Source organism: Vanacampus margaritifer, chromosome 8 (genome assembly GCF_051991255.1).
Source record: "Vanacampus margaritifer isolate UIUO_Vmar chromosome 8, RoL_Vmar_1.0, whole genome shotgun sequence".
Taxonomy (NCBI): Eukaryota; Metazoa; Chordata; class Actinopteri; order Syngnathiformes; family Syngnathidae; genus Vanacampus; species Vanacampus margaritifer.
The window spans coordinates 15,065,467-15,088,240 of record NC_135439.1 but is presented as its reverse complement, the minus strand read 5'-3'; the positions used below and the strand labels follow the sequence as shown (position 1 = coordinate 15,088,240).

Below are 22,774 nucleotides of genomic sequence, written 5' to 3'. Positions count from 1 at the left end.
CATGAACATTTTGTATATAGATGCTACTGATGTAATAAACCACAGTTCCTTCCAATCTGCTGGCCAATGAATTTAATTAGGCTTTTCAGTTGTTTCATGCTGTAGACCTTTTCACACCACAAACATGACATGGTCTTTGTCACCAAAAAGTTTCAAAGTAGACAATTGTACAAAATGCATTTAATGTACAATATAGATTTACACTAGCCTGGAATGGAATATTAAAATCAATCTGTGAAAGCGGTTGCTTAGTGGTTTGCATATTATATCCTTGGAAAAACCGCATTGTAACAGTAAGCCATTTGAAATCGTAATTCAAGTACAATTAGTGTTGTCCCATGTTCAATCCAAGGTTGGAATTGCCAGTCGATCATTCTGTAAGAGTAGAAATGTGTACAACTTAATTCACACTAAAAATGGAGACGATGACCTAATACATGACTTTTCCCCAGGAAATATTGAGGTAACAGCATTTATGCAACAACTTTTTGAAATGATACATGTGAAATTTGGCAAGATGTTTTATCACCATTATAACAATGAAAACCCTTTCAGAGTAGTTAGACATGTGAGAGCTCTGTGTAAACATTTTAACTGAAAATAGTTTTGGCACAATTGTGTTGGGTTTGTATATGCCAAACAGGCCTAGCATTATCACGCTCTTAAGAAGTTTGACAACACACAGCTGCTTCACTTTTCAGTTGGCTACTATATTTTCAATACACTAAGTCTGAAACAGCCATCTGAATGTCAGATGGCTTTAGTACATTTTTTGAATATGTTCCTATGATTTCAAAGGTATTCTCTGTAGAGTGAATAAAATAATTCTCAGTGGTACTAGTGTAACCATTGAGAAATGATGAGTGGAAAGTTTTCCCTAGTGTATATTCTGGTCCTGAGAGAGGCGGGTTTCTGTCGGCTGGGTTGACTTGACTTGCTTAGATGCCCACATTTCACAGCTTTTCAGTTTTATTTGTCCGCCGCGTGTTTCCGCACAGGATGAAACTTTTCCGCGGGGTCCGGAATGAACCACCTGTCCCACACGTCGGTGAAGGCGGACGTCCTCCCCCAAGGCTTATAGTGTCCGTTCCAGTGAAGGAGTTTAGCTGCTTTGACAAATTGTGGCGAGTAGCGGTTTCCAGCACCAGTAGTACCTAAAAAATAAAGTGTTTGAACCTCATTGACAGTAGGGCCTGTTTCAGGAATAGAATGCTAGAATATAATATGATTAACTTTTTCTGTCCTTTAAAGCTTACAAAAAGATAAGCATTACAGGCAGAACATTTGACTATTTTACAATATGTTGTCCTTTAGTATTTCACTTTACTACCATTTTTTTTTGTCTTTTTCTCTCTGTTGTAATGTGTTAAGCTTGACTCGGTTGAGCCCTAACTTAAACTATGTTCTTTGTCCTCTACTGTAACTAGTGTACTTGAATGTAGCCTGCCAGGTGACAATCACTGCTCTAGATCAGTTATCAAATGGGGGTACGTGAGATCTTAACTCTTTGACTGCCAGACGTTTTCAGAAAAGGGATTTTAATCACCTGACGCCCCTAATTTTTAATAATCTTTTCTTCCTTTTTTTTTTTAAAAAAAAAAGAAAGAAAAGATTTAAGAAGAATTAGGGGCGTCAGGCGATTGGAATTTGTAATCGTAATTAATCGCATGATTTCACTAGTTAACTCGCAATTAATCAAAAATGTTATATCTGTTATAAATGTATAATAAAAAAATTCTAGGTTTTCATACTCTTGTAAACTAAAGTGGGAAAAAATGTTAAACTAATAGAAATAGTTCAAATGAATTTTTGACCTTTTTATAGCCGTCAATGGCAGTGAATGAATTAACTCTTTGACTGCCAGACGTTTTCAGAAAAGGGATGCCGTGGGTGCCAGCCGATTTAAGCATTTTGACTGATCTTTCAAGGTCCACAGAAAATTATGTGTTTGGACTATGGAAACACACATACTACCAAATGAAAGATTGGACTCTCATCTTTCATCAGAAAAAAAAGTTTGTTTCTACCTTATTCCGTTTTTCAGTAATCAACAATAGAAAATGGTTAGTTTCACCAAACAAACGTCTTTTAACGTCTTTGGCACTCCTCCATAGGATTTTACTAAACGTTATTTAACGTTTTTGGCAGTCAAAGAGTTAAAATAAATTAAAAAAAAATAGCATCCATGCAAAAATACTTGTATAAAAAAATAAAATAAAAAATAATTATTAATTAATGCAAATATTTCAGAAAAATGTAAACTCTTAAAATGAACGTTAGATTGAGTAGGCTATTCGGTTGTCCTTTGGGGACGGGGGGGAAAAGTCTCCCCAAAACAGAATGGTTCGACCCAAACTGTCATATGCCACCTCGCATCACCTGCCAATCATTTCAAAACTTGATTTAAAATTAAGTGATTTCTTTTTGAGAACATATCTTTACTATGACCCAAAAAGAGGACAGTTAATTGTGCAATTTTTTTTGCGCAAAAATCTTTACTTAGAATAATTTAATTATTAATTCCTTTTTTTTTAGTTAGATCTTATTTACAAGTAATTTGAGACAAACAAATAAAGTTTGAATGTTTAATAATAATCAGGCAATGATGACACAATACTATTTTAAGACATTTCTGTTTTTCAACAAAAAAAATTAAGGGTTGGACAGTACTTACCAAGGTGCCGAACGTGCCACATGGGGTCAAGCGCCGAGTGACGCTTGTAAAAAACAATAAGAAGTGGGGGGGTGGTGATACTCTCAGCTAATGTCTTGCTGTACAAATCCTCCCTGGAGAAAGACGAGCAATGCGTGCACGTTCAATGGGAAGAAACATAAAAGATGGCCATATTTGTGCGGTGTGAGCAACTGACCGTGTGTTGAGCTCCATCCAGTGCTCCAGCTGACCAGTAATGTTCATGTTCTTCCACTCAGTCAGGTTGGCAACCAGGACTCCTGGGTTGAATGAGCATGTGTTGGCTCTCATGCCTAATTGTTTAATAGCCTCCTTTTTAAAATCCAGGAAACCTATGTAGTTATTCTATTGAGAAAAAAATATATATATTTATGAATTATGAACTTTTAACATTAACAAGGGTAAAATAAAGTTTTAACTGACAACGTCGGGCTCTCAAAGCTTCAATTTTAAAACAAGATTCTATAAAAGTATTATTATTTTTATTATTATTGATGTTGAATGGAGATTCCCACCTGAGTTCCGGCCCCTCGAACAACACCTTTGGCAGATGCCGACTCGCAGTCATCAGAGAAGGCTGCTGCATGTCCAGATTTTAAACTTGTTTCATAAAGCTCTTTAATATCCCCTAAAACCCAAAAGAACATAGTTTTTCCAGTAAATAACATAGGGCCATAATATAGATTGTGCAAAAATGCTGAGTATCTTACCTTGCACAATAATATCATCATCCAAATAGATGGCTTTCTCCACCTCAGGCAGGTATAAAGGCAGATAATATCTGGCAAAGGTAAGCTGAAAAACAGTTTGATTGAAATAAACTGAAGGTCAACATGCTCAGTGCTCTAAATGTACAAAAAGTTGCCTCACCGGTTTTGTAGCATCCATCGTCTCAGGATGTTTTGCTACCTTGCCAACCAGCAGCTCAGGCTTGAAAGGAACCATTTTATATTTGATGCTTTTTAGACTCGGCACACTCAACCACATCCTGTGGATCAACACAGTTTGATAATAACTAAAGCTAACAAAATTGTGTTTTTCTGTCTGCGTTGGTTTAATGCCTCAAGACAAGCATAACAATACTGGACATCGTCAGTATTTTATGTGTGCTTTAACGGTCTTACTTTAAGTGATCAGCTGTGTCGTTCATGGTGACAATTGTGAAAACAACATTGGCTTTAGTGTTCTGGTAGATGCTGTGCATGGCAGCCACGACGGCACCAAGCCTCTCCTCAGCAGCAGTCATGACCACAGGGATTTCGTCTCCTTGCCTCTCAAAATCCACCCGAAGGTCTGGAGGCAATTCCGCCTCAAAGGGAAGAATGGCCCCAGTATCTATAGTGAGATCAGGGATTTTCACTTTGTGGTTGTGCGCAGGACAGAAATGCATCCAAGCAGTTTAACGTCCATCTACTAGTACGCTCTTTGTTCTTACTAGTAAGGCAAATCAACAGACTGTCTGAACCACTTTAACATTTTTTTTTCCCACTGCTGCATGACATTTCTACACAGCAGCGGGACAACTATACATTGCTAGTTTAGTATAGTTTTTAGATTGTTTAGTGGGCAAAAATGGTACTAATGGTGGAAAAGACAAAGACGCGGTCGTTCTACTAGTGCACTTACCACTGAGGACAAAGAGGGCAGTAGAACATATGGACGTGAAGGTATGGTATAAATGCTAGTGAAGGAAAAACACTTACGTGTTATTTCTTTGTGTAAAAAGTCACTGAGGCTGAGGAGATTCCGTTGAATTATAATCAGGAAAGCCACAGCAAGTAGCACAAGGATGACCACGTTTACTGGAAGATGTAATCAAAAGCACATATGGTGAATAAAACCCGAGCAATTACTTTCAGATTAGAGGAAAAAAATGTCTGATTGCCACAAACAATTTTACACGACTTCACGAACCTTTCCTCATCGCCTCTTTCGTTACTCTGCTGAATAACAAACAATATTGTTATGTACACAGAACCGCCACGTTATCAATGATAACTTGCTCACTTTTTGGAAAACCAATGCACTTCTAAAACGTGGCAAAATAAAACCATTTTCAAATTGGAGCACATTTAACCGTCCGAGTGTATGTCAACTAGAAAACCCTAAAACATGTATCTATATAAATCATTTGCATGAGAAACATACGGACCAAACTGCCAACGCACCACCATCATCTACAAACGCACGAACAATTAGTCGCCCACAGCGTGCCTGATTATAAGTGAAGACCAGCCTGATTGTTACACAGCAAATACACCATAATTAAAAATACATATACATAGTAAATCCATAATTTTAATCATTGTGTGAGTGGCTATTTTTTTTATGTCAATTTGTTGTAATAATGATTATATTGTTGACTGGCAATGATTTAGCTAGCCCATATACATTAGCATTAGTGGGTCACATTTGTTTTTCTTAATAACTTTTTTTTAAACCCAATACTCTATAATATTTCATGTAAATAGTTTGAAACGAATTTAGATGTATCTTTAAAAAAACAACAACAACAACAACGTGCAGTTGAGTAATCCTATATTCGACACTGACAGCTGGAAAACATATTTATCTTGCATTCAGACCAGAGACCAGAGTAAAATATAATTATATTGCGTCTTTTAGATGAAGGGATTTGAATCCTGCCCGAAACGAAAAATAAATGTAATTTACGTGCCGAAACTTTTCTAATTTCAGCATTGTAAATACATTATAACGTAAGCCAACGCTTTGTAATTAAGTTATTATATAGATTCAAATTTTGCATTAGTGTAACACAGCGTTGGTGGTATAGTGGTGAGCATAGCTGCCTTCCAAGCAGTTGACCCGGGTTCGATTCCCGGCCAACGCAGATTGTTTTCTTTTCTGAGTAGATAGCTATACTTCACTAAGTACGACTGTAGTTAATTTTAAGTTGTTTTTTCCCCACCGTATTTACAAATACCAATATTACTTCCGAGAGCTACTCTTATGATCTTTCAGCATCACTCACAAAGTCTGCAAAGTAAATCGTGCTTTCGTATAATATTTACACTGGCTGAAAATATTTCTAAAATAAAACCGAAACGTGTGACGTCAAATGGATCATGGCATAATTATTCTCAGATAGATTCCAGTTCATCAAAAGGACATGACAGTAGTGTGCAGTGGAAAGGGGACCTTGATAGAGAAAATGCGTGCTCAAATATTATATATATTCTACAAAATTATTCAGTAAATAAGCGTTATAAGGATATTTTTTATCGATTTCTAATTCTCAAACAAACACAACTGATGAACGTATGTAGTGTTTATCCTAACGTTTTTATTTTTTGTCAACATTCCGAACCAGTAGGTGGCGAAAATGTACCATTGCGTTGTCTGTCAACCGGCCAAAATTTATAAGAAGAAGATATGGGACCGTCTTCTGATGTCTACGGTGACGTATCTTTTCTTGCCGGAAATTCTATTGCGCAGGCTGTTCGGATTTAACAAGAAATATGCTGTCGATATTTAACTCAATCCCGACACATATGGTAAATTTGATTGGATTTATGTTATTGTATCACAGTATGATCCAGTTTGAGGTCGTTTGCCTGTTTGGTTTTGCGAAACCGTACGGCCAACCTCATCCGATGCAGCTTGAATGCAATATGTACATGTCGTTGGCGGGTCTTACACCCGTTTGTAATTTGTTTGAGTTACAGTAATGTTTACAATCGATGCTTAATTCTGCTTAAGTGGTTGTAATAGGGATTCACCACCTGCTTTAATGTTATGGGGTTGCATAAACGGTGATGTTGATTTTCTCCAATTTGTTGTAGGATTACAAAGGACAGAAACTGTCTGAACAGATTTTCCAAGGGATAATCCTTGTCTCTGCGGTAAATATGCAACTATATCAACGCATTTAGATCAACCAAGCATTCCAGTTCTCACCTTGTGCGTTTGGTTTGTCCCCTCTAGGTGGTTGGATTCGTGTATGGCCTCATCATTCAACAATTTGGATACACTGTATACGTAGTCCTGGTTGGATTTGTTGTGTCATGCATTGTGAGTTAAGACTATTTTCCATCTTGCACTTGTGATGTTTAAAATGTGTATGCACTAATGTGTATATATATATATATATATATATATATATATATTTTTTTTTTAAAGCTGACCCTGCCCCCATGGCCAATGTACAGAAGGCATCCCCTGCCGTGGCAACCTGTTATTCCAGAGAACAGTGCAGAATCCAATCAAAAGCCCCAGGAGAGTCAAAAGAAAAAGAAACACAAGTAACTCTGGATCTTCCAGTTATTGATACATCTTTTTACGTTGGAAATGTGTTCTCGCAACCCATGTTACAGTCTGAAATACATGTCCAATAAAATTTTGTGTGGCTGATATGTTGTCACTATTCTTACCACGTGTGAAACTTAGTGGAGGCAGCGTCATAATGAAATGGGTTAAATGGTGTTTATTGATACTGTGGCTACCAACAGCAACAACTCAGTTTTTATGGTGCAGATGGACAATGACCCTATACTGCGAGATTATTTGGTACAGGCAAATACATATTTTTAAATAAGCATTCACGTGGCCTGATTGATGTCTGTATCCAGGCAGGATACTTTATTCTGTGATATCCATGTACTCCAGATTTAAGACAGCCGTTGGATGTAAAGGGTTGTCTTGTCATCCATTTATTGTATTGAACATGGTCACATTAACAATTGCAGTATATCACTTTTTGTCTCAATAGGGAAAATGAAAGCAATGGTGCTAAGACATCTTGGGTTAAATCTTAAAATCTCAATATTAATCATTGCTTTTTCCTCAAATCCTTTGAAATAAAATACAGGCCATTGTCCAAATACCTAATATATATATATTTTTAAAAAGGGCGCTTTGGGCATTATAGCCACAACATATAGACCCCTGCGCAACTGTATTGCAACGCTACAAGAACTATGAAGGACAAGGCTATAACATTATAGGCAAGGTTTTATCAGAAATAATTTTATTGTTAATATCTATGATACAACATGTCTACATTGTGTATTCGACAAATAAAAAATAAGTAATTATCAAAAGATACATGGTACTCTGGCTCACATAATAAATTAACAAACTAAGTACTCCATTACAGCAAGTAGTTACGTGAAGTCCTTTCAAAGTAATTGAAGATGTTTGCATAGACATTGAGAAAAATTCTAAACTATAAGGATATAAATAATCTTGTACAGTTATTTACATTTCATTGTTTCACATGGTGTAAATGCAAAAATAGGCAGGAAGTGGCACTTGTCATGGCACTTGCCTCATTGGTGAAAGCTCTAAAGTCAATTTAAAAAATAAAAAAAAATTACTGTGTTTTTCTAAACCTCGAAGGCGACTTCCTCAAAGAATTTCAGTTGTCTCACCATCACAGCATAAGCATGATACTTGTCATCACCCATCTGCTGACGAAGGCACAGCTGCAGTGAGAGACAAAGGAATGAGTACGATTTATGCTCTTGTCCTCTTGACCCTTTTCATCTTCATCAATTAGATTAGCTTTCAATTTTGCACTCTGAAAAAAAAACAGTCATGTAGTCAAAGTGCGCCTCATTTGGAGCATTTCTAAAATCATACTTCTCGTTTATCATCATCGTCCTCCTTCTCCATGATCTCCAAGACTTTGTCCAAGAGCTTGACCCCCAGACCCTTCACTACATCAGTTCTCAGGAGCTCGATGGCCCTCCTGATCTTGGCTGGGCCGGACTTGGAGCCTTTAATGAATGGAAAATGTAGTAAACGCACCGCAAAGGTGACGGTGGACGTTTGATTGTAATATCCGACCTATTGGGATTTCACCCAGTGACAAGTTCTCTGCTTCCTGTCGAGCCTTGCCGTGGAGCACCAGGGTGTCCCTGTACTTCCTGTTCAGTTTGAATTCTGGCAACAATGTAGAGCCAAACTCATTTTTGTCCACCCCGGTCACATCATTCCCACCAACCATCCTCAAAGTTTGGGTCATCATTTGGACTAAATCCTGCATGTCTGTGGATTCGGCTTTCCTGCACAGAACAATCTTATAACGTGAATAATGCACTTTAAAAAAAAAAAAAAGTTTATTCTGAGGTCTTTCTCTGCTGTACTGCCTCACCTTTCCCTGCCATCTCCTTCTGCATGCTCTGTGGAGCTTGTGGAAGAGCTGTACTCGTCTTCGTCCTTTTCCCGCTTCAGTGAATCACACCAAAGTTTTCACATTTGTCATTTCTGCTTTTAGAAAACCTCCAAAAAGTACAAGAAACCTTAAGTGTGTGTCGTACCTTATTGGTCTGACTAATAAAATCTGAAGCAGAGTCGGAAATTGGAACGTTGTAGTGTTGGGTCTTGGAAGCAGTGACATCATGAGATGCTCTTACAGCAGCTGGAGGAAGAATTATCATAGTTTGAAGTGTCATATTTTGTCAAATGAAAATGCCACAAAATATAATTGTACTGATTTTCATTTTGTTGTTCTTTCAAAAGGAGGACTAAAACAATATTTGGACTGTACCTGATTGGCAGGCAGTGTCTTGCGAGTGCCTCAGTCGTCTTCTCTCCCTGGCAGAAAGAGGACGCTCCTGGAAATTGACATTTAGGTTTATTATCACTTGTTCTCATGAGTCTTGCGGGTGAGCTGGAGCGTATTTCAGTTGATCAAATAGGAAAATGTTGACATTGTTAACATTTTTACTGTTTTATTTTATATTTTACCTGTTTTGCATTTCATTATAGATGTGTTGATGTAGGTGTAATTATGTTAACCTAATATAACCTGATGAGTAATGCTTTTGACATTCTTGATATATTTTCTACTGTTTTCCCAGACATGAGAAAGTTAATATGTTTTGTTTGTTTATTTAAGAAGTCTAGTTCCTGTTCGTCAGAAATCCGGTTTTCAAAAGTTCAAGGACGATCTAGTATACTGGAAAAATGCAATCTCATTCTGTACCTCACGGGAGGACAGAGGCGTTTCCTGTTGTTTTGAATAAAAAGGCTGTGTGGGCAAAAGAGCAGACACACATCTTGGATGACACTGCTTGGGTGATATGCAATTGTGTGACCAGAGATCTCTGTAATAATTCAACCTTGCAAGGACCCTCTTCACAAGAATCTCATCTTTGATTTATTTGAACACGCAAAAGATTACAAGAATAAAGGTCATCTTTCAAAAACCACCATTCACAATCACCTTTAAACCCAAAAAGACAATTCTGAGTATTTAGTGAACCTACGTTTTTGGAATGTGGGAAGAAAGTATTTGGAAAAAAACGCATGTAACATGAAAATGCCACACAGGAAGGACAGAACCTGGATTCCAACCCGCAGCATCAGAACTCCAATGCGGATGTCACCCACATAATTACTCACTACATCAAATCAATAATCTGACACTGGTGATAACCTGATGCTGGCTGAATAAAAATGAACATGTGTAAAAGTTCTCCATATCAGGAGTGTGTAAATAAATAAACAAACGAAGCATTGTACCTTTGGCAGATGAAATAATCCGTCCCCACAAGATTTCGATGCTTCATTCTCATTCGATTTCTTGCCCTCTGTGTTTCTCTTCCTCGGTTCTAATGACGGCTCGATAGGACGTGGAGGCAGAGGTCTGCGAGCTTTAGGCTAAATGATCAAAAATATATTTCAAACTAACTTTCTAGACAGGAATTCATTGACTACAGTATGTTACCTTCTGTTGATCAGCATCTGTCTGTCTTGTTTCTCTCCAACTGTACTTAAGTGAGACAGCAGGTTCTTGGGCTGTGACAACCAGCGCACGGGACACATTCTGTGTGTTGATTTGTAAGGGAAACTCTTCTTCAGGAGGTTCCTTAACACATACAATTACAGTAGTTAACACTTTCCAGTACAGTACATAAACATCTTTTAAAGGTCCCAAGCTGCAAGTTTTTTTTTTTTTTTTATCGTTGATGTCCTTTTATTGGGTAAAAATTATTTGGTCATGTGGGTAAGAAATGCCCACGATGGCCTTTTTCAAGCTATTTTAGTTGGTCAATAACACCTGGCATCTTGAGTGGTCGGCATTCTCGTTAACATTTGTTATGTCCATTTAATCTGAATTGGAGGTACATCCAGGAGACAAACGCAATAGTGAAACAATGATAATCTTACAATAAATACATCAGAGCCATAAGAAAATAAATTACTAGAAGTGCTGTGCAATTAATCGAAATTCAATTGCTATTTCAATTATTACACTCCACAATTACAAAATCTGCATAATTGTAAAAAATAAGATTAATACTAATTTTGAGTTGTTTAAATTTATACATTTGCACCTTTTTTTAATTTTAAAATAACTATTTTAATACATTTTGCTTCATCCAAAAGGAACTTGCATAATTATAGTGTTTCAGAGAATTTTATTTCTCTTAATATTTAAAAAATGTTTCTTGTTTTGTACCAAAAAATAAATGATCATCTTAATCGTGATTTCAATTATTACCAAAAATAATCCAGATTAATATTTTCTTCGTAATCGAGCAGTTCTAATTACTAGATTAATAATAATAATATTACATTTTATGTATATATATATATATATATATATATATACTTTTTAAAAATTATTATTATTAATATATATATATATATATATATATATATATATATATATATATATATATATATATATATATATATATATATATATATATATGTATATATATATATATATATATATATATATATATGTATACTTTTTTAAAATTATTATTATTAATATATATATATATTATTTATTTATTTTTGATGGCATGGGACCTTCAACAGTTATAAAAGCTGAAGGAATGAGGACAATTTTCTTACAACTGTTGGAGGCAGCGGTTCTAGCAGCTTTTCCGTTGATTCCAAATTATCCTAAAAAGGCAACAAAACGCATGATGATTCTCTTGCAATGACCAAAACACATCTCAATTGAGAATTGAACTTACTTGTATGTGTGTAAGTCTTGTTAAAGCTCCATTGACAGGTTTCACGGAATCATATTTACACTCCATATTTGCCTCCACTTTTTGCATGGTGATTCTGTGTGAAGATCGCTTTTCTAAATCTGTTTCTTGCTCCACTTCTAGTTTCAGGTCCGGCATGTTAGCTTCTCTAAGTAGCTCCATTGTGTCATCCTTTTCATCATTAGCTGCCACTTTTTTCTCAAAGACAGAAAAGGTGTCCTCAAATGGACGAAAGCCATTTGATACTTTCCTCTCATCTACTCCCCTTTTGCCAGCTGCTGATGCAGGCTTTAGTGGGGGCTTAACATGCGTAGGAGGGAGAGAGGGCTCCTTTCTCTCAGCCTGGTGGCAGGACACAGCTAAGTGAGGTGTCTCCAATGGCCTCTTTATCGCATCTGCATCCTCCTGTGGATACATGTCAACTTGGATTTTGCTGATGGTTGCCATGGATGCGATGCTGCTTTTGAGAGCGTCGGGTGAGGACGGCCTGGACGGTGGAGTGATCTGAACTGGGATGCAGTTTGTGGGATCATTGTGCTTTTGCGGAAGCTGTGGCTTTTCTTTCTGTAGAATGAATAAACATAAAACATAATTGCCAACAAATATCGATATAACAAAAACAAATTAGTGTATTCAAATATTTATTTAGGCTTTTAAAACTCAACATATGCTTGTAGATTTGTTGGATCTTATTGCTTAAGTAATATTCATTAAATGCTAACATTAACATTATAATGTCCACCCTGTCATTGTCCACCGTGTCAAAAAGCTTCCATATCTTGCTTTGTGCATGTACACAGTCCAGTTGAAAGGTGAGAGCTTGACCAATATGCATATCTAAATGCAATCTATTTAACACAGTGATTATGGAGCTCAATTGAAAATCGTAATTTTTTGGGGTGAATTGAGGAGGTTTTAAAGGGTCTTTTTTATGATGCTATTGACTCATTTGTTCTAGTTCAAAGATGTTTGAGGTCATGGAGCGCATCCAATTCATACATAATATGCCTTTATGACCTCATGCTGCAAGGGAATAGGACATTCTTCTCCCAACTGTTCCAGCCAATGATGTCTTGTCATGATGAAAGATTAGGATTACAGATCAGATTAATTGGTTAGGAGGTGTACCTTAATACTTCTTGCTAATGGACTATTTTTCACGTTTTTTTTCTTTCAATTAACGTAATAAAACATTTACACATCCACCAACCTGTTTCAACCTGGGAATGTGTTCCTGCTGAGGACTTGGAGCTCGTCGCTCAGGTTTTGGCGGCGGCTGTGACACATTGGCTACATCGTTGCTTCTGTTGTCACTGCTGCCGACGGCAACATTCTTTCTTGACTTAGCAGTTTTTCTAAGGAACAAAAACATACAAACGGATGAAGAAGCAACACAACTGGAAGAGGTTACTATCAACTTTTGTGTGACAAAGGCAAATTCTGAACTAACAAATGCAAATGATTTGTCTTTCTAACTTACTCCTTGGTAGCCTCTAGGAACATGGCAATTTGTCGCTTGATGTAAGGTTGTCTCAGGATAAGTTTGACATCCGGCCTGTCATCTGGCTTTTTGCACAGCATGCTCTTAATTAGTTCTCCTAGCTGGGGGTCGTACTTACTTGGCATCTGCGGTAGCTGAGAGAAGAAAACAGTAATTAAAAAGACTTGATGTATAGTGCCCGTGCTACAGTTGACGCTTAAAAGTCGGAGCCCGCCATCTCCTTATCCACAAGTAAGACAGAATAATAGAGCCTACCCTTCCTTCCACAATACGATAGACCAGTGAGTTCATATCCTTGGCATTGAAGGCATGTTTTAGTGTGGCCATTTCATACACACAGCAACCCAGGGCCCACACGTCTGACTGGAAAAATGAAAAAAAATTGTCAAGCCTTCCAGTAGAGAACAGTAAGATGAGATAAAGGTGATACCTTGTGATTGTAGGGCTTATTAGAGAAAAGCTCTGGACTCATGTAGTAAGGGGTCCCGATAAGTGTGCTGGCCATATCATTCTGGTTCTCCAGCACTCGTGCGATGCCGAGGTCGCCAACTTTGATTATGTTGGTCCGTGTCAGAAAGATGTTCTGTGTTTTAAGGTCTCGGTGCAGAATGTTCCTTTCATGAAGGTACTGAAAGTGGATGCAAAAGAAGTGACTCCAGGTCCGCTTGTGTTTGTGATTTGGCTTCACGTGTACATGCAACATACCTGGAGTGCCATGGCAATTTGGACAAACCACTCCACTACCTGCCTCTCTGGTAGCAGCTCGCCCTTTTGCTGTTTGAGTCTGTGGTAAAGGTCGCCACCTTCACAGAAGCCCATCACGATATAAAGTTGGAGGTCCGTTCCTTCCCAGGATTCTCTGTATGTTACGATGTTGGGATGTCGTAGCTGGGATAGAAGCTGCGCCTCCTGTTCCGCAGCCCGACGTTCCCGTTTTGAGGAAGTGGTTAAATTGAGCTTCTTTATGACATACTGCAGGGTAGGCAATGGAAGAAAATAACAATATTTCATCATGATGCTTTATAATATTTGTTGACACATAAATATACTGAAAATATGGTTGTCATCGTATCCACTTGGCCATTTTATTTACGACTTATAATCAAAGGGTACTGGGTGAGTTGGGGTACACTGTGTACTATCTGAGATTGCTGCAAATTCAATTTGTTAGTGATTGTCAGTATGTATTTACACACTTCATCAATGTTTGTAATCTCAAGGCTGCATAATATTTTAAAGCTTTGAAACAAAACAGCAATTGGAGAACTGCGAATGAAGATAAATATAATAAAGGTGAATCACTATCAGTACAGTAGATGTGTGGTAAAATGCTCCAAACAGCTTGAAACAGTCATGCTGCCAAAATGACTTTAAAAAATAATTGGAGTGTACTACTAACACTGCTACTAATTGGTTCTACATCACATTTCTTTAGGTGCTCATAACGCTTGCCTTGTACTTTATATTGGTAATATGAATAGGCTCAGTTCGCTCCATAGCCTTACAAAAATACTTAGAAACAAACTTAGCACTTCAAGGCTAGCTGCTACACAACGCTAGCTGTACCCAAAGAGTCTTAGGTACATAATAATTACGATTCCATACGCATCTCACCTGTTTTCGGTCTGTTCTGTGCTTCACCAGGTTCACCTCCCCGTAGCTTCCCTTCCCAACCACCCTGATGAAAATATAATTATCCATCTTTCTTCAAGGCTCTTCATAACCGTGCCGGACGACACAGAAGTTACTCAACATTCGCTCCGAGAGGATATGTGTTTATGCAACCCATAATGCAACTAGAAAGCCGACAAAAATCATAATGAGATGAGTTCTTTAAAAGTTGGAGACGAGCGTGATATAATGGGGAGATTGGATTTTGAAAAGCAGGAAACCATCAGTGGAGTCACTAGGCAACTGGCAGCAGACGACCGCAGCAAGGTTCGTAAAGCACTCCAAAAGCAGCTACTGCCATCTACCGATTGAAAAACAAAACTGCTAGCATTTTATTTTATTTTTTTGAGACAGTAGGTGGCAGCCTTTGCCAGCGTCATTTACACAGCACAATTCTTAATATAACTCCCGAGATTGAGGTGTTCTACTCTACATGAATACTATAATTAAAATGGTGGCAATGCTATTGATACTTGATCCATTACAATAATGTGATGTACATAACGTTCGCCACACATTAACTAGGCACAAGCTAAATGGCAAATGCAACAGGTGAGCTGTCACTTCATTAGGCCCACATGCACATAATGAGAGAGAAAGCTTTTGTACAAAAACAAATCAGATTAAAGACCCCCCCACACCCAAAATAAATAAATAAATAAAAAATAATAGTTTATTAAAAAATATATGCATTTTTACTCATCTCGAACAAAAAATGTGTGTTATTCAGTATTTTTGTTTTTAAAATACAATATTTTGCATTTTTGCCTTCATCTTACCAAGCAGTGACTGACCTGGCCCATCATTCTGCTTTTAAAAATCAATGCTTAGCCCTAAGTTTGACCACAAACGTTGCCCATCCCTGTAGGAGACACTTGATCCATGACAACAAAGCGCCATACAGTATGTAACGTTAGCTACACATTAACCAAGTAGAAGCTAAATGGCAAATGCAAGGAAGATGTGTTATCACTTTATTAGGTAGCCTACCTTTGGCAGTCTGTGCATTTGGTTCTTGAGCCTTCAGTGAGGATTTACCCAACTTAATCCACCTGATTGGATAAATAACATGCACAATTGCACATACACTGCTGGAAGTAGAAAAAGAGAATAGACTGCTGGACACTCTAAAAGAAAAAGTTGAGTTAAAAATAACCCAAATGGGTCAAAAAAGGACAATCCAATTTTTTGAGGGTTTTTTTAACGCCAAAAGTTGTTTCAAATGAATAACCCACAAAACAACACATAATATTGGGTTGTTTTGTACAAAAAACGACATTTTAAAAAAGGGTTTTGTTGTGGGTTATTCATTCCATTCAACTTTTTGCACCCTTAAATTTCTTCATTATAAATAACCCAATTTCCATCAAAAATTGGACCAAGCCGCTACTTGGGACCCAACTTTGAGTTGTTTACAAAGCAACCCAATTTTGGAGGGTTATTTTGTAAGAAAATAAATAAAATGAAATGCTGTTTTGTAAAAAAATTAAAATAAAAAAGCAATCCAAAAATTGGGTTAAATTGACCCAAGTAGTGAGTTGGTCCAATTTTGGACCAAATGGGGGTATTTTTGATGCTGCAGGTTCAACCCAAAAAGCAGGGTCCTTTTTTGATTCAAATTGGGTTATTTTCGACCCAACTGTTTTTAAGAGTGTATGCAATTCCATGGAGCAAACGTTAGAATTTAGGTTGTAAATGTAGGTAAATGCTTCTGATAGCTTTAGGACAGCATCTGAAGAAGTCTTTGCTAGTCTGAGTCTGAGATCCTGAGCTCTAATTTCTAAACCACTGCGAGGTACATCTTAATGACATATATACAGTAATAGATCATAAAAATGACAGGTGGAAAAGTCGAGGTGGCCAATAGCGTGGCAAGCGTTTACCTGTGTGCCCCAGCTCCTCCGCTGATTGATGCAAAATTCTCCCCCGCTTCCTCATGACGTTAACGTAGCTCCGCCCCTTGGCCGATAGAGAGAAGCCGTGGGCGAGTCGGCGGTTCGAGGACAGAAGCGCGCGGAGCTCGGTCACCGGATATCTCCCGTTGTCACGCCGCAGGTAGGACAGACTACCTGGTACTTTTAAAAATATATATATTAGAGTCTTGCAGACTGCAAAAATGTCGCGTGTTCAGTTATTGACATGTGAAGAAGGCGCGCTCAATATTTACTCTGTTGGGACTTTGGTTTTGCTTTAATTTCTGTATTAAACGAGTGGACTGTAGCAGGAGCGGTTGCACGTAGCCCTCGCATACATCTCTATAAGCGGCTTTATTAATCCTGGAGTCAGATGACATGGTTTCTGCGTAAACATGACCTAACGTGTTTATTCTATTGCTGTCCCTAAATATAACCTCAAGTATATCCTTTATTTTACTCGACTCACGCCACCCACCCCCTTCCCTCATCTTCTTATCAATTGATAAAGCAGATTTGCAGCTTGTATAAGCGGTGCAAGAATTTGACATTTAGGGGCCCCTGGTGGTGCTATGTTGACAGGAGTGACAAGTGAACAAACAGGAAATCCGTGCCAGTGCTTGTTGGTGCGTGTTTGTGTGTGCACTGGAGCATTTCATGATTGTCACTAGCTATAAAGTAAAAATGTTGTGTAGTTTTTGCGCAATTATGACTTTGGTGACTTCGATGATGTTACTGTATTCAAGTTTTTTTTTTCTCAGAGCAGAAACCGAAAGGTCAGTGTTTGTTTACATTCCAGCATAGGTGTCATAAACCACTCTACTATTTATACAATAAATATGTCAGAATTATAAACGATTTCATTTTCTGCATTATGTGATCAGTCAAATAATTGGTCATATATACAACAGCCTACTGTACAACAAAATTAAGAATGCTGCTGCTTAGAAACATTTAAATACAGTAGAGATGAATAAAGTGGAATCTAAAAAGTTGAACACAATCCACTATAAGATAAATTTAATTAGTCCACACCAGAGTCAAACTGTCACCGTTATAAAGCCTATATTAATTAGTGTCCAATATTGTTCTAAATAGCATAATACCGTTCTTAACAGTCAGACAAGTGTAAAAAGGAGTCAACTACTGATGTACTGTAAAACTTTAAAACATTCTTTGGTGACAAGTCACAATACATTAGTAGGCGGTTTTTGGCAGGTTACTGGTTTGCTAGTCAACCCCACTGATTGGAATTCACATGCTAGACCCTTCCTGCCCTGAAGGTGCTTTTTCTTTTTTCAACTCTCCGGTGTACATTCTTCTCTTGTCAAACTCCCTTTGGTGACACTCATACTATTTTTGGATATATTTTTTTAATTTTGGGGGTGGGGGTGCACAAAAAAAAACTGCAAATAAATAGAAAAACATACTCGGTTAATCCCTGGTTTTCGTGATATGTTGACATCACGAATGAATAATAGTTGCTAACTAGCTAAAGAAAAAGCACAGCACACATTTTGGGTTCTATTTTGTTGACTAATGGATTCCTGTGTGGCACGTAGCGTAACTCTGCGCAGAGGGGGGTTAGACCAGATGTTGGTAATTTTGCAGCTGAGTGCCGGCAAGTGGATCTGAGAAGTAGGGCTGCACCGTTGTGGTAGTGGTCACAGCCGATATATATCATGGCCAATCATAGCGGCTGCTTTTATTCCCTTTAAATGTGACCCACTAGTTGCACACTAGAGTCTCAATACGGTGTTCACTTGGCATACCACTCCCCACCCCTATTTCTTCATGTGCCCCAGTGTGTTGATGGTTCCCTTTGAGGGGTGTGGCCTAATGAGTGACATCAAGAACCTGGAGCCAGTCTAGTTTTAGTTCAGTGTTAACATCTCCTCCATGCTCCTTGTGAGTGTTTTCATTTTCCTATTGTGCTTGACTGTCTGTCCCATTCAACTAAAAGCTGAAAGTGCATCGGTGACTGTGCTTCTCCTTTTCTGGCGGCATATCTGAAACTTGCTTCATAGTCTAATTTTGTCTAGCAATAAACGGATCAAAAAGGCCGTAGATTCGATTATACTGTGCTTTTTGTTTGCATAAACTTGTCTGTGCAGTGCAAATAAATTATTCCACAGGCGTGTGAAACATTTCTGTTAAATGTTAAGACGACTACAGGATGTACATTTTCACCATGCTTGTCGAGTTAACATCCATACCTTCAACATGGCTTTTTGATTCTTTACATACCAACTATTGTGTACTGTAAAACAGCTGTTTAGCTTCCAGCAAAGTGAATCCACTTTAAGGAAGTGTCTCATTAGAACTTAATTACATGCTTGAAAGTTGGCAGCTGCCTCCCTCGCAGTTTGGTGATGTGCCACAAATTGTTTGTCAAGATAAACAATGTGACACAGGTGCGCCTGGTACAATATTTGTACCTGGTAAAAGACAAATATCATCCGTCCAAGTTGGCTTTTTAATGTTTGCTTTGTATGTTTGTGATGTAAACATGTGTAACGAAGTTCACTGTCGAACAGTGCACACGCCATCGTGTTATTGTTATTGTGTTATTGTTATTGTGTATGTACTTTGTATGTTTGTCTCTTCTGTCCATGCTCGTCACAGGAATGGGAAACCAGTGAGTACAGTCACTCTCTTTGTGTCCACCTGCAACAGGGCCGTGTGCTGCATGTTGTGTATGTTGGACTTGGAGACTGTGTTTTTTGCTGATCCTCTGACCTCAAGTTTTCCCCCATTGCAAGCAACGTGACTCCACCCACAAACCGAAGGTCATGTCACCACAGGACATGATTAATTCTCTTATGGTACCCGCATGTGTCTCTCCTCTTTTTTCCCGCATTTTCAAAAATATTTCTACAAGTATGCTACAATGTTTTCACTTTCTGCTGTCTACTCCTTATTTAATAGCACTTTTATTTTATTTTTATTTTTGAAGATAACTTTAAAGTAGTTCAACAGATTCCAAAGTGAAGTTAAAAATGTGGTAGTTCAGTTTCAGAAAAAGCCCCACATTTAGATGTCATTTCCTTTTTTTTCCGGGTTTCCTGTTTCGCAACTTTAACTGGATTCTAATTCTAAGAATTTACACACAAAAAAGTAAACCAGCTTGCTTTTTTTCTTAAAGGGGAAGTCAACCCCCCCCCCCAAAAAAAATCTTAATAATATGTTCTATGCAGCCTTACTAGTCTAAATACTAAGTAGTTTGGTTAATGTTGCGTAGCAAGATCAAGCAGTTTTTATCAATATCAGAAGGCGGCCATTTTGTCACTTGCCGTCGAGTGAAAATGACATCACAGTTGCTCAGGTCTCAAGTAACAACCAATTACTGCTCAGTTTCGGATAATAAGTGAGCTGTGATGTCGTTGCCTGAGCCCTGAGCAACTGTGATGTCATTTTCAGTCAACAGCAAGTGGCAAAATGGCCGCCCCTTGAGATGGATAAAAATGGTTGGATTTTGCTTCATAACTCATATTCCACAAATGTAATATTAATCAGCATGTCATGTTTAGACCAGTGAGATCACATATAGCATATTATTAACAGGAAATGTTTAAGGTTGACTTCCCTTTTAAGGCTATTTTTTAATTCCCGCATTGTAATGTCTTTTCCACATCACAATTTGTATCTGCAAAGCTGATGTTTATGGTGGAGTTGAAATAGGAAGTGCAGCGTGGATCATTCAGGAAAAAAAAAATCTGACAATCTAAGCCAGAGGTGGCCAAGTTCGGTCCTCGAGAGCCACTATCCATCCACCTGTTTTCCATGTTTTTTCCCACTAACACACCTGATTCATAATCAGGATCGTTATCAGGCTTCTGCAAAGCTTGCTGATGAGCTGATCATTAGATTCAGCTGCGCTGAAGGAGGGAGACTTGGAAAACAGGCTGGATAGGGGCTCTTGAGGACCGAACTGCGCCACCCCTAAAACTAAGCATTTAAACATTTACGTACCTGAAAGCTTTTAGTCGCATTGAGTATTGGCTCAACAATGTTGGCATGTTGTTCATGGACGGTCCATAATTGGTGCCCGAGTAGGTAAATAATGGAAACAATATTGTTGATTCAGTTGTTACATACTGTACGCTGTTAGTTTCCCCTTTAGTCATTACTGCAGAAATGTCGTATTCTCGTGTTTCATATTTCATTGAAAGAAACTTCCTTGTACAGTTATCTTAGATTCTTATCAAACCTTGCAGCTCCTTGTCGCAACATGACAAATATGTCTGCTACAAAATATATAACTAACATTGACTGATTGCTGTATTGTTGTCTCTGGTGACTTATGCAAATTCATATTCCTTTAACCACGTGTGGTTGTATAAAACGTGTCATTATGTCATGTGCCCGTCCAACAAAGTGACCATGTGATTTGCATCTCAGCTGCCACCTGCTGTGAGACACTAAAGCAATTTGGACTCTCAAAATACCATTGCAGCTCCATTTGGGTTTCTATGACGACACATATGGAACTACTGGCAAAGGCTGAAAGAGGGCCACCTGATGTGTGTGTGTGTGAGAGTGAGACAAATGTGAAGTATATAGAATATCATCTATTGATGTTCCACTGCCAGATAATGTAAATTACTTCACATTAATCACCACTCACATTCACACAATTCCACTTGTATAGATAACTGACTCCGAGCTAATTGGAGATTATTTATGAGGCTATTTCATTGTCTGTAACAAGCGGAATATTACATCATCTTCTTATATGGCCTGACAAGGAAGCAGTTGCGGCAGCAGGAACAGAGGAGGCGTGAGGCACGCTGATATGAACTGGGCTATTTTAGTTTGCCAGGCCTTGAGTTCGAGACACTTTGTGGGTTTAGATGATGATGTCTCTGGCAGCTAGGTGCTCTGTGATTAATCTCACTCAAAAGGTATGATGGGGACGGACGTCTAAATCCAATCATTTTAAACAAAGAATTAGCTGTGCACTCGTTACCCTTGAACAAAGTGAAGTTTACTAATTAACCTGGTTTAGGGCTTTTACCATATAAACCATAAATTCCAATCTGGCAATAATAAAGTGTCTGAACAAAGATAAGAAGACAACCACTATTTTGTTTTTAAGACCGTCTTTATTTTTAGTGCATCCGTTAGATGCTCAGCGAGCTGAAGTCTCACGAGATATGTTGAAGACTTGCAAGCCGGTTTGAAGCGGAGATTTGCCTTGCGCGATGCAAATTCAAAGATAGATTTTTCCTGAAATTGTGCGACTGCTGGGGTGTTTCATTTACAACATTCAGTCACGTATACACTTCATTATTACACTGCAGAAAGTGTGGCCTCCAACATATGCCAACTGGGCTAATGCGAACCCAGGACAACAAGCCCCAAAAATCAAACTATTGACAGAACAACAGCATAATGCCTCCAGAGGCATGAAACACGTTTCTATCTGGAGGCAAAGCAGGAAGAGTATTTCTAGATAGGATATCATGCAGAGATTTTATTTGTTTTAAGATGTAGTCTGGTTTTCGTTCAGAATTATATCTGATACATGAGCAGATTCAGCCGTCACCGTCATCACTGGTAGTCTCCTTGGTTACCTTGTTCACTACATAACTTGTATTCATTGAGTGGTAAGTTGGTCAAGTAATGCTTATTTGGCTGAAGTCACATCACTGCATCTATTTCATGAGACTGATGATGTCACATGAATGCGACAAGATGACCTCATACGTGAACATGAGTCGCAATCGATTACCTCCATGGTCCCACGATACCTCACAACCTCAAAAAACTACTTGCAAGTTTTTGGGAAATACAGTACTATATTTTATTTGAGGGATGACATGTGACATAAACAGTTTGGTTAGTAATGATATATTTTCTTTCCCCTGTTCCTCCTATTTGTCTATAGTAACGTTTCTGACCGTAATAACAAGAAGATGCCGCTGGGTGACGACTGCCATACCTGGAAGAAGAAAACATCAGATGTGAAGGAGCAGTACGACTTCAAAGATATCCTCGGAACGTAAGTGTGGTTTGTGCC

At 38.1% G+C, this 22,774-nt stretch overlaps 4 protein-coding genes and 1 non-coding gene across 8 annotated transcripts in view; 3 read left to right on the top strand and 2 right to left on the bottom strand.

Annotated features, from left to right (window-relative positions):
* Window positions 1-57: 57 nt before the first annotated feature.
* glt8d1 (glycosyltransferase 8 domain containing 1) lies at window positions 58-4,867 on the bottom strand. The gene is made up of 9 exons (XM_077573244.1): window positions 4,607-4,867; window positions 4,396-4,494; window positions 3,817-4,027; window positions 3,563-3,680; window positions 3,403-3,487; window positions 3,208-3,320; window positions 2,871-3,037; window positions 2,675-2,787; window positions 58-1,154 (listed from the first exon to the last, which is right to left on the bottom strand). The coding sequence occupies exons 1-9, from the start codon at window positions 4,614-4,616 to the stop codon at window positions 970-972; spliced, it is 1,101 nt and encodes a 366-aa protein (XP_077429370.1). The 5' UTR covers window positions 4,617-4,867; the 3' UTR covers window positions 58-969.
* Window positions 4,868-5,471: 604 nt separating this feature from the next.
* On the top strand, window positions 5,472-5,543 carry trnag-ucc (transfer RNA glycine (anticodon UCC)). Its single transcript has one exon. It is a non-coding gene; the product is annotated as a tRNA-Gly (tRNA).
* A 523-nt stretch (window positions 5,544-6,066) lies between these two features.
* spcs1 (signal peptidase complex subunit 1) lies at window positions 6,067-7,063 on the top strand. The gene is made up of 4 exons (XM_077573759.1): window positions 6,067-6,207; window positions 6,496-6,555; window positions 6,638-6,724; window positions 6,833-7,063. Exons 1-4 carry the CDS (start codon window positions 6,172-6,174, stop codon window positions 6,956-6,958), a joined length of 309 nt encoding a protein of 102 aa, XP_077429885.1. The 5' UTR covers window positions 6,067-6,171; the 3' UTR covers window positions 6,959-7,063.
* Window positions 7,064-7,657: 594 nt separating this feature from the next.
* On the bottom strand, window positions 7,658-15,246 carry nek4 (NIMA-related kinase 4). Of its 2 annotated transcripts, none has more exons than XM_077574451.1 (16): window positions 14,783-15,246; window positions 13,874-14,140; window positions 13,599-13,796; window positions 13,424-13,531; window positions 13,148-13,302; window positions 12,878-13,022; window positions 11,650-12,231; window positions 11,525-11,575; window positions 10,386-10,526; window positions 10,181-10,318; window positions 9,204-9,270; window positions 8,974-9,074; window positions 8,808-8,881; window positions 8,501-8,718; window positions 8,294-8,430; window positions 7,658-8,231 (listed from the first exon to the last, which is right to left on the bottom strand). In XM_077574451.1, the coding sequence occupies exons 1-16, from the start codon at window positions 14,867-14,869 to the stop codon at window positions 8,085-8,087; spliced, it is 2,616 nt and encodes an 871-aa protein (XP_077430577.1). In that variant the 5' UTR covers window positions 14,870-15,246; the 3' UTR covers window positions 7,658-8,084. The 2 variants fall into 2 exon arrangements, with proteins under 2 accessions (XP_077430577.1, XP_077430578.1); XM_077574452.1 differs by having other exon boundaries at window positions 7,658-8,136; window positions 14,783-15,244.
* Window positions 15,247-16,792: 1,546 nt separating this feature from the next.
* Window positions 16,793-22,774, top strand: part of camk1b (calcium/calmodulin-dependent protein kinase Ib) — a 33,310-nt gene continuing 27,328 nt past the window's right edge. Inside the window, exons 1-3 of one of the 3 annotated variants that reach the window (XM_077573312.1) lie at window positions 16,793-16,894; window positions 19,378-19,390; window positions 22,643-22,756. In XM_077573312.1, the coding sequence (XP_077429438.1) occupies window positions 19,380-19,390; window positions 22,643-22,756 (125 nt within the window). In that variant the 5' untranslated portion in view covers window positions 16,793-16,894; window positions 19,378-19,379. The other 2 variants (XM_077573313.1, XM_077573314.1) reach the window with 2 other exon arrangements.

Bases quoted from the DNA above. Each gene is read 5' to 3' on its own strand.
- glt8d1 (XM_077573244.1), bottom strand. The intron at 3,681-3,816 runs GTAAGACCGTTA...GTTGATCCACAG, and splicing joins GACACAGCTGATCACTTAAA to GATGTGGTTGAGTGTGCCGA. The intron at 1,155-2,674 runs GTAAGTACTGTC...TTTATTTTTTAG, and splicing joins GTGGCACGTTCGGCACCTTG to GTACTACTGGTGCTGGAAAC.
- spcs1 (XM_077573759.1), top strand. From the start codon at position 6,172: ATGCTGTCGATATTTAACTCAATCCCGACACATATG. The intron at 6,208-6,495 runs GTAAATTTGATT...AATTTGTTGTAG, and splicing joins ACTCAATCCCGACACATATG to GATTACAAAGGACAGAAACT. The intron at 6,725-6,832 runs GTGAGTTAAGAC...TTTTTTTTAAAG, and splicing joins GATTTGTTGTGTCATGCATT to CTGACCCTGCCCCCATGGCC.
- nek4 (XM_077574451.1), bottom strand. From the start codon at position 14,869: ATGGATAATTATATTTTCATCAGGGTGGTTGGGAAGGGAAGCTACGGG. The intron at 9,075-9,203 runs GTACAGTCCAAA...TTCTTCCTCCAG, and splicing joins AGACACTGCCTGCCAATCAG to CTGCTGTAAGAGCATCTCAT. The intron at 8,232-8,293 runs GTATGATTTTAG...TTTTTTTTTCAG, and splicing joins ACGATGATGATAAACGAGAA to AGTGCAAAATTGAAAGCTAA.